This window comes from Mastigoproctus giganteus, chromosome 13 (genome assembly GCF_048544385.1).
Source record: "Mastigoproctus giganteus isolate SK-2022 chromosome 13, ASM4854438v1, whole genome shotgun sequence".
Taxonomy (NCBI): domain Eukaryota; kingdom Metazoa; phylum Arthropoda; class Arachnida; order Uropygi; family Thelyphonidae; genus Mastigoproctus; species Mastigoproctus giganteus.
Window position 1 is genome coordinate 52,367,426 of NC_143587.1, and position 18,155 is coordinate 52,385,580.

The 18,155-nt window shown below is 35.8% G+C and overlaps 1 protein-coding gene across 2 annotated transcripts in view; it reads right to left on the bottom strand.

Moving 5' to 3' along the window:
- The window catches only part of LOC150076053 (proliferation-associated protein 2G4), a 164,832-nt gene that overhangs the window by 109,550 nt on the left and 37,127 nt on the right, over positions 1-18,155 (bottom strand). For both annotated transcript variants that reach the window (XM_090387926.1, XM_090387927.1), the window contains exons 2-3: positions 10,761-10,889; positions 1,988-2,093 (exon numbers count right to left, since the gene is read on the bottom strand). In XM_090387926.1, the coding sequence (XP_090244052.1) occupies positions 1,988-2,093; positions 10,761-10,889 (235 nt within the window). The remainder of the gene's footprint in view (positions 1-1,987; positions 2,094-10,760; positions 10,890-18,155) is intronic.

The window sequence follows — 18,155 nt, forward strand, 5'->3', positions numbered from 1 at the left end:
ACACAAGTGGTACACTGAGTAGTCAAACCAGCCACTATTGTAACATTTAAATTGTTATTTAACACTACAACAGTTGTTTTAGGCTTGTCCATTCTATAATGGATTACCCAACTCCCAACAGGGAAACCTATTACCACAATTAGGAAGTAGCAGGCGTGAGCATATGCTCAGCTCACTTCCTAAATGACACTAATGCAATCACTAATGTTGATTCAGCAGAGTAAGTAACAGGCATGAGCATAAAACGTTACAATGCTCATAACTTCGGTTCTAGCTGCTCGATTTTAAAACGGTTCGATTTTTGTCAAAGATATTTTCACATAAAGCATCTCTCGTGTGTACAGAGTACACATGTTTTTTTACGTTTAGCTTCAACAATTTCTCTTCCATATTCCTCTCAGTTATCATAAAATCATTTAATTTCCTGTTAGAATTTGATACACATCTGGCATTCCCATCCCTAAAATATTCCTCATGTGCAAATGTAGATGCAAAATATCTATTTAGTTTGTCAGCAACTTTAGCAGGATCATTAACAGTTAAACTATTCATACCTAGTAGACCAATATGATTCACCCCTTCCTGCTATTGTTTACATAAAGATTATCATAAAATATCTACAAACTGACATTTAGCCCGACATGCCTCCATCAACATCGTTAATAAATATAAAAAACAACGAGCCCAGCACTGAACCCTGGGAAACTCCACTAATAAGAGAATACCAAGAGGAACTGAGCCTGATGATAACCATAATTAAAAACTTTGGCTATAATATGAGTACTTTATAAATCAACTTTAATATTCATAGTTATAGCAGCTAAGTTTTTGAAAAACTTAAAACATTTTAATAATTATATGTCACTTTCTGATTCTTCTATTTTTTTTTCTGATTCTTATTCTAATCACACTTTCATAAAACAACTTTCAAACAAAATAAGCAGTGCACAGAGAGAGCCTACTCTAACAAAATTCAAAGGAAACCTAACTATGAGCATTTCACCGTCACAAGATATCCAAAATCCACAGCTCTGTCCAGTCACTTAAATAGTTTATTGCCAGTGGCAAATTGTTTATAATCCCCCTAAAAGGTACTGAAGAGTATGGTACGATTTGAATTTACACACACACACACACACACACACACACACACACACACACACACACACACACACACACACACACACACACACACACACACACCTTTTTTTTTTTTTTTTTTTTTTTAATTTCTAGGTTTTCTTCATCTAAGCCTTGGATGAGTCAATGACAAATCCTTCAAAAATGAACAGAATTAGTGATGCTGGAAAATACCCATATTAAACCAATATTACAGAAATCTGAATCATAGTGAGTATTTATAACTGTCATTCTCTTTGCATGTACCTCTGCATTGCTTGCACAAGAAATTCTTATACGTTTTGCATATATAACTGTTTGAACTGGATCTTGTACTCAGGCTGTAGTCTTTTTGCACTTCCAGTATACCCAACAACTATCTGCATAGTAATTACAACTAACCTTCTCTAAACAGTATAGTTGGTTTAAATAAGTAGTAATTAATTGAAAAGACACTACATACAGGAAAAAATTCTATCCATTCCCATTAATAAACTAAAAATTAAATAAATAAAATAACACAAAAATTTACAATGTCTAAAGTATTTTTTTGATGGGCTAACCAATACTGTAACACTGTTAAATCATATGAAACTAATTATAATCTCAAAGTTTATTACACTTGCTGAATTTGCTTTTTCAATGAAGGTGATTTCTATTTACTTTTATTTATTTCTAACCCAGAAATCTCAAACTGCTATATTTATTCTGCCCATATTCTATTTTTATATCTCTATCGTCATCTTGACATGAAACACTACATAGTCATATTTCAGACAACACGCCCAAATTATTTCCTTTTGTAAGATGTAAGTATGTAAAGAAATGTACACTAAGAACAAACTAATCAAACCAACTGATTACTTACAGCTTAACCATGTCCCCATCTTTCAATATATAATCTGGCTCACTCTTTAATGGTGAAAAATGGCAAATACAGTTATTCACAGATACACATGTTGGAAATGCAATTCCTAAAATGAAAAGAAATAAAAATTCTATCAAGATCAGATATACTAAAACTATCATTTACTGAATTTCTAAATTATACCAAAGTGACTTGATTTTCTAGTTTTGTAATAAAAGAGACTTCCATTCATTAAAACAATTCCAACAAAGTTCTCACACTTAATGCAAATAATGCACCTTGAGGGAGGGAGGTAATTTAATTTTTTAGAAAAAAACTGGTTATTAAGCCTCAACAATGAACTTAATGAACTGTTGATTAATATTTTTTATACTATCAGCTAACTTACCTGAATATTATTACAACTCCTTGTATCATTTTTATCTAGTTGTACTGTAAAAACTAATTTGATTTACTTAGAAGCAATGATAAATATAATTAATTTAGCATTTGTTTATATGCAGCAACATTACTTCAGTTTATCAAAGTATGGTAGGGGATCAGTTATCCAGAATAAATGATGTCAGTCCTTTTCTGGATAGCCAAATTTTCTGAATAATCAAACCGGATAATTTTTCTGGCAAGATTAAATAAATAAATAAAAATTATTAAACTAATCTCAGAAAACAGAAACATCCATCCAGACAGTTTTATGATTTTTATACAAAACATGAAAATTAGAAAGATTTTTAAATGCTCTTGGTTTTTTTGACTTACTGATAACAAGCACAGACAATTGTACATCCCAGGGGCATTTGCACACATAGCAATTGTAACTCGTTCTTTTCTCATCTTAAAACTTGGTGCAGACTTTTCTCTTTTAGTGGCTAGGGTTTTTCTTGGTAATGCTTTCCATAATAAGCCCATCTCATCAACATTATAAAAGTTTTCTTTCTCATAATTTGCTATAACCGAAGCAAACTTACTTTTAAAGGACACTGCTGCCGATTCGTCTGCAGAAAGTTTCTTGCCTTGAATATCTAGTTCGCATATACTGTGTCTCAGTTTAAAGTTTTTTCAGCCAACCTGAGCTTGCCTTAAAATCTTCATTACCTATTAAGTTTCAATTAAAATCCAATGCTTTTTCACACAACGTTGGGCCACACACTGGTTCACCTACACTTTGCTGAAGAAAACAAAAAATATAAAGTGCACTCTCTAAAGCAGCATTTTAAGGTTTCGACATGTCTTTTTCCTGCTAGATCCCCCTTCAATATCCATAATCGACACAAATTCTGTTATAGCATTGGAATTTTTCTTTATATATATATATATTGCTGAAGTCCCCACATTAAACTCTTTGGAGAGATTTCCTAAAATTTCACCTTTTCTAATTCTATTAATAATTTCCATTTTTTGTTGCAATGTTAAAACTACGCATTTTTTCATTCACATTTTACTACAAAAAATTGAGAAAAATAATAAATCATACAGTTTCGGGAAAATATTACTCTTACCGAATCTGGAGCTAAACTAATCTGAAATTCACTCATGGTTTCCGAGAAAACCCAGTAGTCTCTGTGATATTTTTCTAAAGCATATTTCTGAAGGTCACGTAGAATTCTAGAGGTCACAACCATAAAACAATAAACAATAAAAACAATTTGCAGTTTTTGGTTTATTGGGCTTTTTGTTTGTACAATCTGTTATATACACTAGTAAACTTGATCTTTCGCTTATTATAATCAAAATTCGATTTACAAATGTGATCATTATAACCAGAGCTTACTGTACTACCATTATGTAAAAATATAGTGCAAACGCATCAGAAATACATAGCTATATCTGAATAAATCAGAATATTAGTAAAACGGCATCGTTTTAAGTTATATCTCATATTGTGAATACCTTCACAACGAGTTGCCATGATATTGCACTACTTCGAATAAGTAACGCTTCACCTAAGGAGAAGACTAATGTTACTTATTCTCAGATGGATACCACCACCCAGACGGCACCGTTTCAGGGCTATTTGGCCCTTCTTCATAGTCTAGACTCCTTCATAGCTTGAGGCTTATGCCCTAAACGCTTGAGTCTAAATACATGATACACCATCAGGCATCTCTCATATTGTGGAGTTATACTTCATAACTGTTTTGCCATCATTGCATCACTCGGGTACCTACCCACCCACCGAAGAAGGGCCAAATAGCCCTGAAACGGTGCCACCTGGGTGGTGGTATCCATCTGAGAATAAGTAACATTAGTCTTCTCCTTAGGTGAAGCGTTACTTATTCGAAGTAGTGCAATATCATGGCAACTCGTTGTGAAGGTATTCACAATATGAGATATAACTTAAAACGATGCCGTTTTACTAATATTCTGATTTATTCAGATATAGCTATGTATTTCTGATGCGTTTGCACTATATTTATACATAGTCTAGACTCCTTCATAGCTTGAGGCTTATGCCCTAAACGCTTGAGTGTACTACCATTAATAAAAAAAAAAAAGGAAGGAAGATCAGTCTTTCAAATTATTCTGGATAACTGACGTTCCGGACATTCTACTGAACATGCCCTTTCTTTCATGCATCATAGCTAGCAATTAGCCAATTCTTCTGTTTCTGCCATATATTGTTGCTAGTACTATGTCAGGAACCTGACGTAAATAGATTTTCAGGAAATTTAAACAAGGTTTTTTTCCATTCAATTTTAAGTTTTGCTAAAATTATTTATACTTATTGAGGATACATTAACAGACAAGAAATAATGTATTTTCTATCATGATTCCAAACAATGAACGTTTGAATATGCAATTGCAAACAGATGTTTTTATAGATAAAAACAAAGCATTATTTCCCAGCATAAATAAAGTTGCCAACTGTTTGAAGATTTCTACAACTTTTAAAGGTTAAATAAATTTTCATTTTAGAAAAATAGGAGGTAGCTGTACAGTCTGATATGAACATGGCAGACAGGCTGCCAGGGCAGATCATAGGGTTTTGTCAATGATATACAGGAACTATGCCATCGGGGATAAGGAGATGATTATCTCATTGTATAAGGCAATGGTTAGGCTGCATCTTGAGCACTACAGGAATGGGTACAGAGAAGGGGAAGAAAAGGCTTTAAGTTCCACAAATTGCAGCATCTGGAGACTAGGCACCTGAGAGATGATCCAATTGAGGTGTTTAAGGCTTTGAATGGCTTGAGCAATACTGATAGGATTCCTCTTGCTCACTATGCAAAAGGGGGCATAAATTCAAACTGAGGAAGGATGGTTGCAGAATAGATGTGCAGAAGTTTGCCTTCAGCCAATAGGCAGTTGAATGCTGGACCAGGCTTACATATGTCGTCATGGAGGTGGATACCCTGAATAAATTTAAGGAAGAACTAGACAAACTACTGGAGGGGTGGGATAGGTGAAATGGATTTTTTTTATTTTTTTTGCTGATGCTGTAAGCTTGCTTTCTTGCACCATTTGCCACTCTGTTAACACTAAGAGTTTATACTCTTTAATAAATGGACTCATTGAGTATAGAGAGAGATTTAAAGTACTTCAAAAGGCCTAAATGTTCAAAAAAGTGGCCCATTAAATGGAATTTTGTAAAGGCTACAAAACCAATGAAGAAGTTAAACACAAGATAAACTGTCAATTTAAAGATAACTTTTATTGCAATGCTCATATCTTTATGAACTCTGTTAAAAGGAACAGGGTTAATATCATTTAAAACTATACATTGCTTGTTTCTGATGAGTTATTCTGGTTGCTACCATTAAGTTAGTAAGTTTTGAAATTGAATATTGCATTAATAGAGCTGAAGTCAACAATATGAATGTGCAAGACAAATGTAAAAAAATTAATTTGCTGAAGTTAATTAAAGGATCTTTTTATAGCTTGGAGTCCAAGTCTTCATGTGATTTATACATTTGTTAAATATCTTAAAATACTGTATAGAAACTAGGCATTTCAGACCTGCATGTGCTGGAAGTTCAGACAGTTACACTTTAGAAAAGTTTAACTTTTTACTTGTTCAAAGAAATACTTGAACCTGAACATGAGATTTAAGGGTGCAGTCATTTTCCATAACTTGCTATTTTAGAATTGCTCTGTGCTAAGAATTGTTGCTCTCTTCTTCATATATTTGTATTTTGTTTCAGTAAAGGAGACTAACAATCATAATAAGTTAAATTTCTTAACCCCTGGCTTGGTTACATGAAGGATTTTGTAAAGTCAGTGTATTGCTATGTTAAAGTGTTAGACAATTTTTAAATTGTCTTAAATCCAACAAACAAATACATATACACTCAGTGATCACTGAATTATGACCACCTACCTAATACCGTGTCGGCAGCCCAACATGGTATTATGACCACCTACCTAATACCGTGTTGGGCTGCCGCTCGCATGGATAACAGCTGCTATTCGCATAGGCATTTAGTCCACTAGATGTCTTAGGGATCTACAGCCACGCTTGCCAGAACAGACGACTGTTGCATGTCCATAGATTTCGAACCATCCTACAGGTGTTCAATTAGATTGAAGTCAGGTGGATTTGTAGGCCAATAAAAATGAGAGATAAATCACTGTGTTCTTTGAACCACTGCAAAGTGTGGGACTGATGACACAGCACATTATCGTCTTGGAAAGTCTTATTTATGTCTGGGAAAAAATACAATGTGACAAGGTGCACATGGTCTCCTAAAAGCTGCTGGTACACCTCAACCAGGGAACCACTGATTCCTACACACCAGGGGCACTCTGCAAAACATACCACATATTAAGCAACCACTGCCACAGCATTTGCCACTGACGATCAATCTGTGACGAGGAGAGGGTGTCTCTTGTGTCATCTGCTGTGGAACACCCGACACATTTGAATGTGCGGTGCATTTGTCATTTAGGATATTGTTATTGCAATCCCCATACTTTATTGCAATGTCAACTGTCATTGAGTGACCTGCCAATGAGCCCACAAAATGCACTGCACCATTCGCTCACCGGGAGTATCCACCTTGTGTAATACTTAACATTTCTGTCAGCAGGAGGTGGTTTGACCATCTCCTGCCGACCTTATCCACACTGAACCACGAGCAATTAACAAGATGTGCTATTTCTGATATGGAAGCACCTAATGCACAAGTTCCGACAATCATGCCCTCCGAAACTCCACTGTTATCTTTCCTACATTCCATAACTGTTACTTTATTACTTGAGCTTGCATGAACAGATGAAAATTATCACTGTTCTAGCATACAAAGCTATTCTCGGCTTTTATATTGCGAACTAAGCAGCATAGTCCATTAGGAATGTGGTGGTCATAATTCAGTGATCACTTAAGTGTATATAACAGAATGCATATCGACACCACATTAGAAAATTATACATATTTAAACCCTAATATTAAAAAAATATATTTTTTTATTATTTTAAATAGACAGAGAGAGAGAGAGATGGGACAGGTGCAGTGACCTAACAGTTATGTCAAAAAGGAGTAACCATCACAAGCTCAATAAAACTGCTTTATATTTTTAATGTCTCAATTTTTTTTGATCCCATTTTCATATTTTTTTAAAAAACTTTTCTAAACCTTTTTAAAGCCTTGACTTGTCACAACTGACAGAATTACTGAAGCCATCTCCAAGAACTGTTGCAAAATTAAACACTAACTTGTAATAAGGCTGCATTTAAAACTATATGTTGGTGTTGTTGTTTACGGCCATGGTATTATTTATACAATTTTGTTGCAACATTTGAGTGGAAGGGGAATCCAATGGTTGCATATTCCCTCCTAAGACAAGAGAAGTAGTGTAACCAATACAATTTGGAGAGAGAATTAAAAAAAAAAAAAAAAAGCCTCTGAAGATTTGATTCTTTAGCATTAGCATTATTAGTGGCATATGATGCAGGAAAGCAAACTTATATAGCATCAGCCAAAAAAAAAAAACCCCCATTCCCATTTCACCCATCCATTCACCAAATGTTTGTCTAGTTCTGCCTTCTTGAACTTATTTAAGTTGTTGAGCTCCACTACAACAATCGGAGGTTTGTTCCAACATTCAAAGCTTTAACATTCATAGCTGGCTAAAGGCAAATTTCTGTGCATCTATTCGACAACTGCCTTTCCTCAAATTCAGTTTATGCCCTCTCAGATTTGTAATCTGAGGAGGATGAAGAATCCCATCAGTATTGAGCCTGCTCAATCCATTCAAGGCTTCATTCACCTCAATCAGATCACCTCACAGGTGCCTAGTCTCCAGACACTGCAATTTACAGAACTTAAGCCTTTCTTCTTGAAATAACCCCATTGTCTCCCCACCAGTCTTGTTGCCCTTCTCTGTACTCGTTCTAGCAACTCAATATCCTCATTAAAATGAGGCTTCCAGAACTGTATACAGTACTCTAGGTAAGGCCTGACCATTGCCTTGTATAATGGGATAATCACCTCCCCATTTAGCAAAATTCCTAGATATCACTGACAAGACTCCATGACCTGCCCTGGCAGCCTGTCTGCAATGCTCAGTGAACTTCATATTTGACTGCACAATGACCCCCCCCCCCCAAGTCTTTTTCACTTTCCACTTCCCTGAGTGTAGTACCACACAGTTGCTACATTTCTCTTCGGTTATTGCTACCCATATGCAGTACTTTGCATTTGTCAATGTTAAACTTCAGTTGCCACTTCTCAGCCCATCTGCCCAACTTACCTAGATCCAGACGGAGTAGCATATTGCCATTATTGTTACTAACAACCCTGCCAACCTTTGTATCATCTGCAAACCTTGACACACCTTCATCAATATCATTGATAAATATACAAAACAACAATGGTCCCAACTCCGAACCCTGAAGGACACCACTAATAACATTAGTCCATGGAGAGCAGCGTCCATTGATTACCACTCTGTCTTCTCCCACTCAACCATCCTTTTATCAATTGAAGCACCTTGCCCTTAATGCCATACTGCTCCAATTTGTACGGTAGTCTTCCATGTGCAACACTATCAAAACCTTTCCTGAAATCCATGTATATGATATCAAAATTATTTTTTTTTGCATCCAGTTCCTTAGTGACCACGTCACAGTATCCAATCAAATTGGTCAGAGAAGACTTCCCCTTAAGAAACCCATGCTGAGCCTGAATTATTACTGCAGTCTTGTGTAGATGATCCTGCAATGCTTCTTGAACCAGTGATTCCATTATTTTTCCTGGAACAGAAGTTAGACTAATAGGTCTGTAATTACTTGTGTCACCCTTTGGTCCCCCTTTATGAATTGGAGATACATTTGCACATCTCCAGTCCACGGGGACTTCCCCTGTAGAAGGATGCTCTCATAATCATGGCTAATGGTTTGCTTACTTCCTTTGCTGCCTCCTTTAATATAACTGGATAGATCCCATTCACCCCAGGCGCCTTTCTGATGTTTAATTTCAACAATTTCTCCTCCACTTTGTTCTCTGTTATTGCAAAATCATTTTAACTCCCTGTTAGAGTTTGATAAACATCTGGCCTTCTCCTCCTTGAATAACTCCTCATATATGAATGTAGATGCAAAATACTCATTTAGTTTTGCAGCTATCTGAGAATGATCTTTTACATTCAAACCTTTGATATCAAGTGGACCAATCTGATTAATCCCCTTCCTTTTAGAGTTTATATAAGTAAGGAAATCTTTGCTGTTTTTCTTTGCATCCTTTGCCAAAGATTTCTCATACTCTGCCTTCGCTTGCCTAAACTCCTTTGTGACTTGATTACAGACCAGCTTATATCACCTAATAATTTATAAGCCTGATAATTTATATGAATTATTGTCACCTGACAATTTATATGAATCCCATGCATTTTTCTTCTCTGTCACGAGTCTTATTAGTTCATCTGATATCCATTTGAGCCTAAACCTAGAACAGTATTTCTTAGTTGGAACAAAAAGCCTAGTAGCTTCCAAGATTACTTCCTTGAATGCTTCCCATTTAGAATTTGTTGTTGGTAACATCATCAGTTGGTCATACTGTACAGAATTTTAAAAATATCTGAGACCATTGTAGTCACCTTTATGAAAGCAAAAACCTTTCCCTTTACGTGTGATGGTAGTTACATCTTTAAGTAAATTCCACATAAGTACAATGTGATCACTGCTGATAATCAGATGAAGAGTGTTACTCTCTCTGGTTGCCTCTCTAACATGCTGATGTAGAAAACAATCATCGAATAAATCCATAAAAGCCTGCCTTTGCCAGTGTACAAATGACCAACTCAGGTTCCAGTCAATATCTGGGAAATTAAAATCCCCCATTATAAGGCACTCTGATTTACTGGCCCACTATTTCTCTGTATAACTGCTCATTCTACTCATCAGAGTCATTAGGCCTATAACAACTCCTACCCTTATTTTTGCTTTCCCAGTGCTAATGTCATACCAAACTGACTCCACATTGCACTGTCCATCTATGTCAACTGGATGCACTTACTTAGATTTTATGTGTTTCTTAACTAACAGCATAATCCCTTCTCCCTTCCTATCCTTTCTGTACACATTGTACTCCCCAAATTCCAATTCTGCATTCCTTATATCTGTGCGACACCACGTCTCTGATACTAGGAATATAAAGCTACTTCTAGAAAATAAATTAATATGCCAATTAAGTCAATAAAACGGCAAAAATTTAAGAAAAACTTCTCTATTAGCTGGGGCCGTAATGACAAACTTAAGAAGTATCTTCCTTAACAAATTTAATCTACATGTTAAGAATAACAGTAGGCAGCATAAAAAGCACTAATAAAATTATTACCTTTTTTCAGTTCTTTTTCTTTTTTGAATACTTTTGCAGTCTCTTCTTGTAAAAGATTATCACCTGCTTCACATATACTGATAACACTGGATCCTGGTTTACATTTTTTAATCAGCTCCACTAAAACTCCTTCAAAAAATAATTTATTATATAAGTTAAAGTGAAAAAAAGTATAGCACACAATTCTATAAAAGGTAACTGAAATATTTAACTGTGGTTATTCATCAGTTCAAATAACAATTAACATTTTCTTTTCTTAAATACATAATTTAGGCATTCCAGTTCTCAACTTCTGTTGAATGTGAGAATATTTACAATTCAAAATATCATTAAAAAAATAAATAAATAATATATATATATATAGTCACGGAAAACCGAAATTACAATTCAAAATTTGCCAAATAACTTTTTTTTTGTAAACTTTAATTAACATGTTTATAATATCCTCAAACTTCTTAAAAGTTCGGTCTCCCTCTTACTCAAGATTGCTGCTAATAGCAGGTACTACATCCGATAACACTGATCATGAAAGCTACAATGAATTTCCTTCCTCCTGTTATTACTACTATTATTGGTCCTTTATGTGTTTCTTAACTAACAGCATAATCCCTCCTCCCTTCCTGTACACATTGTACTCCCCAAATTCCAGAATGTCGGCTGTCGCAGACATTCTCTCAGATATGCCAGACAAGCTGTGCTTGCAACCTGGGAGTCTAAAATGCTGATGGAACTGATGTTCAGGTAACACTCAAGTCAAGTGGACCCAATTTCGGTGAAGTCCAGACAGTCTGTGACTGCCAAATCCTCTGCTTGCACCTTCACGATGGTGGGACTGTTAGTAATCCTGGGTATAACCCCCATGTGCAAGTGCACTGTGGGTGACTACCCAGGTGTGAACCAATGTAACCAGGGGTCGAGGTGTGGTGCCCACACCACATGCAGGAATGCCACCCCTCTGTGTTACCAGGCAATACTAGGTGGTAGATGACTCTCATCAACCAGTGCAATACCACCACTTTGCTTATTGGAGGCTTTAAGTGGTGGAACCCATGTTTAGTCTCCAGAGCTAACTTCCAGTCAACCCTCCCACATCTCTTCCATCCTGCAGCATGATTGATGTCTTTTAAGGTTATGAACACCATGGTGAGATCCAAACTTCTTTACATTTCGAGAGCACAGCTCTAAAACGGCCTTCGCAGGCCGGCCGCTAGTTAGTACACTGGACCAAACCTATTGGTAACTCTCTAGGAGGCTTCCGGATTAGCTAGTGTATAATCTTGCTGCCTCTACTCAGACAGATAGTGACTGGAGGGAGTCCGAGTAGTGTGTGTGTGTGTGTGTGTGCAGGGTGCATTGTCAAGGCCATGTTATGCCAAAGATCTGGGTATATTTGATTAAAAATACTGAAACTTAAAAAAGTTTCAGTATTTTTAATCAAACATAGCTCTTATTCACTTTTTGCAGCGCAATCAATCTATTAACAATTGGAAGAACACAAAATGCTTGCTAGTCATTAGTTTTGTGGTATATATTCGTCATAATGTACCATCTTCATATTAAATTTCTGTCTGATTCAGATTTGTATTTATTGGTGAAACCAATAAATACAAATCTGAATCAGACAAAAAATTGTTAACCAGGATCACAACAAAAATAACCTACAGCTTTCATGAAGTTCATCTTTTGTCTCTAGTTTTCTGCATTACTGTTAAGAATATTCAAATAATTTATTACAGTTTATTGACTGTATGAAGTAAATCCATGATTATACAGTCAAAGCAGAGGACTATACAGAATAAAATAAATAAATAAAAAAAAAAGAAGTTTGATATTATTATTATTATTAGTGGTGGTAGTATTATTGGCAAATGATGTAAGAAAGCAAGCTTATATAGCAAAAAAAAAAAAAAAAAAAAACACACACACACACACACCACTACCCACCTTATCTGTCCATCCCCTCTAGTGATATCTAACTATTCTTTAAATTTATCCAAACTACCTATTTTCACGACACCAAATTGTAGTTTATTCCGACAACCAATAACTGGCTGAAAGCAAATTTTTGCACATTTATCCTGCTGCCATTCTTTTTCAATTTAAGTTTATGTCCCTTTGTACACATTATCCGAGAAAGGATTAAGAATACTATCATAATTAAATTTACTCAATCCATTTGAAGCATTAAACACTTCAGCTCTTGCAAGTGGCTAGTTTTCAAGCATTTCAATTTGCAGAACAGAAGTCTTTTGTGTCCTTTATGTTCTTAAATATATTTACTGTTCTCTGCATCTGTTCCAAGAGATCCACATCTTTCTTAAGATGAGGCTTTCAGACCTGTATGCAGTGCTCAAGATATGGCCTAACCTTTGCCTTATACAATTAGATAATCACCTCCTTATCCCTGCGGTGCCTCTGTAGCCAGGTTGGCAGGAGTAGCAGTGCGTAGCAGACGCTTCTTGATCAGACCGGGGTTCGAGCCCGTGACCACCAAATACGGAGGATGCGGAAAGGTCAGGAAATGACCACCGCATATCCCCGGAGCAATATGGCCTTAGTTGCTAATGCTCCTAAAAACCAAATAACAATAACAACCTTATCCCTGCTGACAAAGTTCCTATATGTCATTGACAGAACTCCATCAGCTGTTAGCAGCCTCTCTACACATCCCAGAGGACTTCATGTCAGATTATACAATTACCCCTAGGTCTCCTTTGTTCTCCACCTCCCTGAGTGTGGTACCACCTAACTGGTATGTTATTCTAAGATTACTAGTGCCCATATGTCATACCTTGACCTTGCTTTTTACCAATGTTAAACCTCAACTGCCACTTCTCAGCCTACCTGGCAAATTCATCAGTCGATGCAGTAGCATGCCTTAATTCTTGTCATTAACCAACCTTTGTATATCTGTAAACTTAGATAATAAGCTCGGCATGCCATAGTCAATATCATTAACAATATTGTAAACAGTAAGGGGGACAGAACTGCATCCTGAGGTAATTCTCTAATAACATTAGACCAAGAAGAGCAGCGCCAATTTATAACCACACTCTTTTTGTCTTCTGCCACTCAACCCTACCTTCATTCATAATAGGAACTTGCCACTAATGGTACACTGCTTCCATCTGCACAGTAGCCTTTCATGTGAAACAGTGTCAAAAGCCTTACTGAAATTTAAATATACAATGTCATTATTTGCAGCCATTTCCTTTTTTACTGCAACATAGTAGGTAATTAGATCAGTTACACAGGATACCCCTCCAACAAACCTGTGCTGTGATTTCAGTATAATTTCATTCCTGTTAAGATGATCCTACAATATTTTTTTTAACTACCGACTACATTATTTTCCCTTGAACAGAAGTCAAGCTTACACGTCTATAATTGCTCACACCACCCTTTGATCCCTCTTTGTGAACAGGAAACACATTTGCCCACCTCTGCTCTGCTAATGTGTTTCTTTATAGCAGGGTTGGCCAACTTAATTTATGATGCGATTGCTTTTTTTTTTTATTGTTCAAAATGTGCTTTGATCTACCATCTCAAGAATTTCATTGCATATGGTTAAAAAAGTTAATCAACACATATTGAAAAATGTTCATAAATTTTAAAATTAGATACAATTCAGAATTCTTATTTTAAATTCATGTGAAGTTTGTGTTTTCATGTCATCTGCCAAGCTTTCAAAATTGAGGATGTACTGTGATGAGGCCAAACGTAAAGAATCTTCTGCATGAAAGTCCGTAAGAGTAGAGCAATTCTTTGTCTTTGTTTGTTTCAAACATGAAAAGGCCGATTCACAAAAGATATGTGGAACCAAAACAGGAATTTAAAAGTTTACTGCATTTTTTTACATTTGGGTACTTTTCTTGGCAAACATATTTCCAAAAATTTTCCTGATGATCTGGCTTTTAGGAAGATATTGTTTCACAATGTAATAATTTCATTTAAGTAATTCTCCACCTGAAAAATCTTAGCAATTTTTTCTCAAATTTGTTTCGTATCTAAGTCGACATTAAATAGATAAGAAATATATTGAACAATGTCTTGAATTGTTTTAAAATCACTGAATCTGGTTTCAAAATTATCCACAACTTTCTCAATTTCAGAAACATATTTCTCACTATTAAATTCAAAAACAGGATACTTTTGCAAATGATCTTGCATATTTGCAAAATGACTGAATTTTTTTTCCTTTTAGATCCTTAGCCATTACTAAAAATTGATATTTATATGCAGAAACACTACTAATCATGTCGACCACATTCTTATTTCTTCCTTGTAATTCCAAATTCAGATCGCTTAATTTACTGGTAAAATCTGTGAAAAAAGCCAGATCACACACAACCACTCCGTAATCTTGTAGCTGCTGATAATCATCTCCCCAAAAAATTTTGATCAACAATTTTTTTAATTCATTCAGCAAATTTCAAAATCTCTGTAGAGATTTACTGACTTAGACACCTCACATCTATGTGTAATATCAGATCTGGTTCATTTTCATTGAGTTGCATCTTGAAGTCTCTTTTGAAGAGATTGTCTTCTGATGGAATTCATGATTTTGGAAGCTATGTCCATAACACTTTTAGTATTTAATCTTTTGCTGGCTAACACTTGTTGGTGGATGATACAGTGGTAACTCAAAAAATATGGCAATTCATCATCCTTTTGGCACAATGAGATGAATCCATTAAGATGCCCCGTCATTGCTTTAGATCCATCTGTTGTTATTGATACGAGCTAAAAGTGGCAATTTAATTTTTTCAATAAAATTTTTGAATGCATCAAATATATCAAGACCTCTAGTTCTTTTTTTTTTAACGAAACCATATCCAGCATTTCTTCTCTAGTGGACAGAATCACTGAAAACCATACGAATAAAAACGAGCAATTGAGCTGTATCACTGATGTTTGTTTGTTATTTGGTTTTTAGGAGCATTAGCAACCAAGGCCATATTGCTCCGGGAATATGCGGTGGTCATTCCCTGACCTTTCTGCATCCTCCCTATTTGGTAGTGATGGGCTCGAACCCTGGTCTAATCAAGAAGCGTGTGCTATGCACTGCTGCTCCTTCCCACCTGGCTACAGAGGCGCCTATCACTGACGTCTGTAGATTCATCCAGTTGTAAAGAAAAGGATACACAATTAGAAATATGAGCATGCAATTATTCGCTCACATTTTTACTCGTTTTTTCGATGCATCACATCACAGTATTTCAAGATAATTGCAGATCTTGAAGAGCACTTTTAATTTCATTTTTGTTCTTAAAATTTTCATAAAGAGAATCTGTTATTTCAAAAAATGTGTCTTTGATGAATTGACCATCAGAAAATGCTTTGCATTTTTTTTGCAAGATGACTCACTTTAAATGATGCTACAGTTACTGCTTTAGATTGTAAATTAGGTGTCATGAAGAAATTTTGTTGCACGAATAATCTGGATTTAAGTTCTTTTAATTTATTTTTTCTAAGGTTACTATTAGGCAGAAAATCCGATTGGCATTTACCATGGAGTGATTTGAAGTGCCTTTCTAAATTTCCTTTTTTGGGTATAGCCATGGAAGCATTGCAAATCAAACAACATAAAAGTATAGTTCCCACTCTTGATGAAAATAATACATTTTACTCTTTTTCGTAGTATCATTTTAAATCAAATCAAATTACTGTAGAGTTATTATTATTAAGTAAGCTAAATAAGAATTCGACACATACAGGTGCCCTCCACAACATAACTGCATGAATTTTCACTAGACAAACCTAGTGGCTGAGCGGCAACAAGAGTAGTCATCATGTAGTTCAATGGATTTTAAATGAGGGCAGATCAGGAAATTCTATAAAGGAGTAGGAAACGTAAAAAAAATTTTTCCAGCCCCGACTTAACTTGTGTAAGAATAAGAAAGGAGAAATAGTATGTGTGTGGGTAGTGGAGATCATAGAAGTTCGGAAGGAGCATTTTAATTCCTTACTTAATAAAGAACAGGCACGCCCAGAAGAAATTGTAGAAGAAAAAGAAGAAACAGATAATGTTGAAGGTAACTTGGGCCCAACAACAGAAGAGGTACGGGATGCAGTCCAAAAGGCTAAAAATAACAAAGCACCAGGAGAAGATAACATCCCAGCAGAACTCAAAGGCAGGTGGCGAGAAACTGATCCAAAAATTACATCATCTTATATCAGACATATGGGAAAGAGATGAATTGCCAAATGACTGGAAGACAGCGGTAATCATTACAATCCACAAGGGAGAACTAATGTGTGGAAACTTTAGAGCGGTTGCCCTACTTAGTACAACATATAAGATTTTATCCTTCATACTGACTAGAAGAATAGCAAAAGTGGGTTCCGTGCAGGGAGGTCAACTGTTGACCATATTTCCACCTTCAGACAGATCTTGGAGAAGTGCTACGAATATAATGTAGATCTGCACCATCTCTTTATTGATTTCAGCACGGCATATGATAGTGTGAATAGATTGGAAGCCTGGGCATACTAAAAAAGCTTGTAATGTTGACGAAGATCATGCTGGAAGGAAGCAAGTGAAAGGGAATCTCTCTGATGAGTCCTTCGAAGTGAGGAGAGGGCTCAGACAGGGGGGACCCTTTGTCATCTGTCCTTTTTAACTTGGTGTTGGAGAGGGTTATGAGGAAAATATCGCCACCTGCAATGGGATCACATATAACAGAATCTGCCAGCACTTAGCCTATGCAGATGTTGTGATGACTTCCAGAAACCCACATATTCAGCTTTTGAAGAGTTTGAGAAAGAAGCAGAAAGGGCTGGGTTGAAGGTAAATGAAAATAAAATGAAGTTTACGATTACAAGTAGGAAGGAGAGAATGTACCCAACAGATCTGGCAAACAGCAAAGCATAGTTTCAATAGAACAGAATCCTTCAAATATCTGGAAGCTATGATTCAACATGACAGTAGTAACATCCCAGAAATTCGGGCTCATCTTAATGCCGGTAATAGATGCTACTTTTCCCTGCAGAAACATTTTCAATCAAAGCTGCTCTCTAGAAGAACGAAATTAGTATTATATAAAACAGAGGCAGCCTTCTTCCCTTGGAAGAAGGCTGCCTCCCAGCCGAAAGCTTATTAATTGTAATTATGTTTAGTTTGCTCTGAGAAACAAAATAAATTTCCGTAATGAATCCAGAGCACGTAGGCCTTTTTTACTATTACTAAAACAGTGGTACAACCTATTATGACTTATGCTAGTGAAACATGGGTGCTTAATAAAAAGGACAAAAAAAAAATCTTTAAATGTGTGGGAAAGGAAGATATTAAGGAAAATCTTTGGCCCTGTAAAAGTTGGGGAAGAGTGGAAAATAAGGACAAACAAGAGCTGAAGGAACTGTATGGAGAACCGGATATAGTGGGAGTGATGAGCT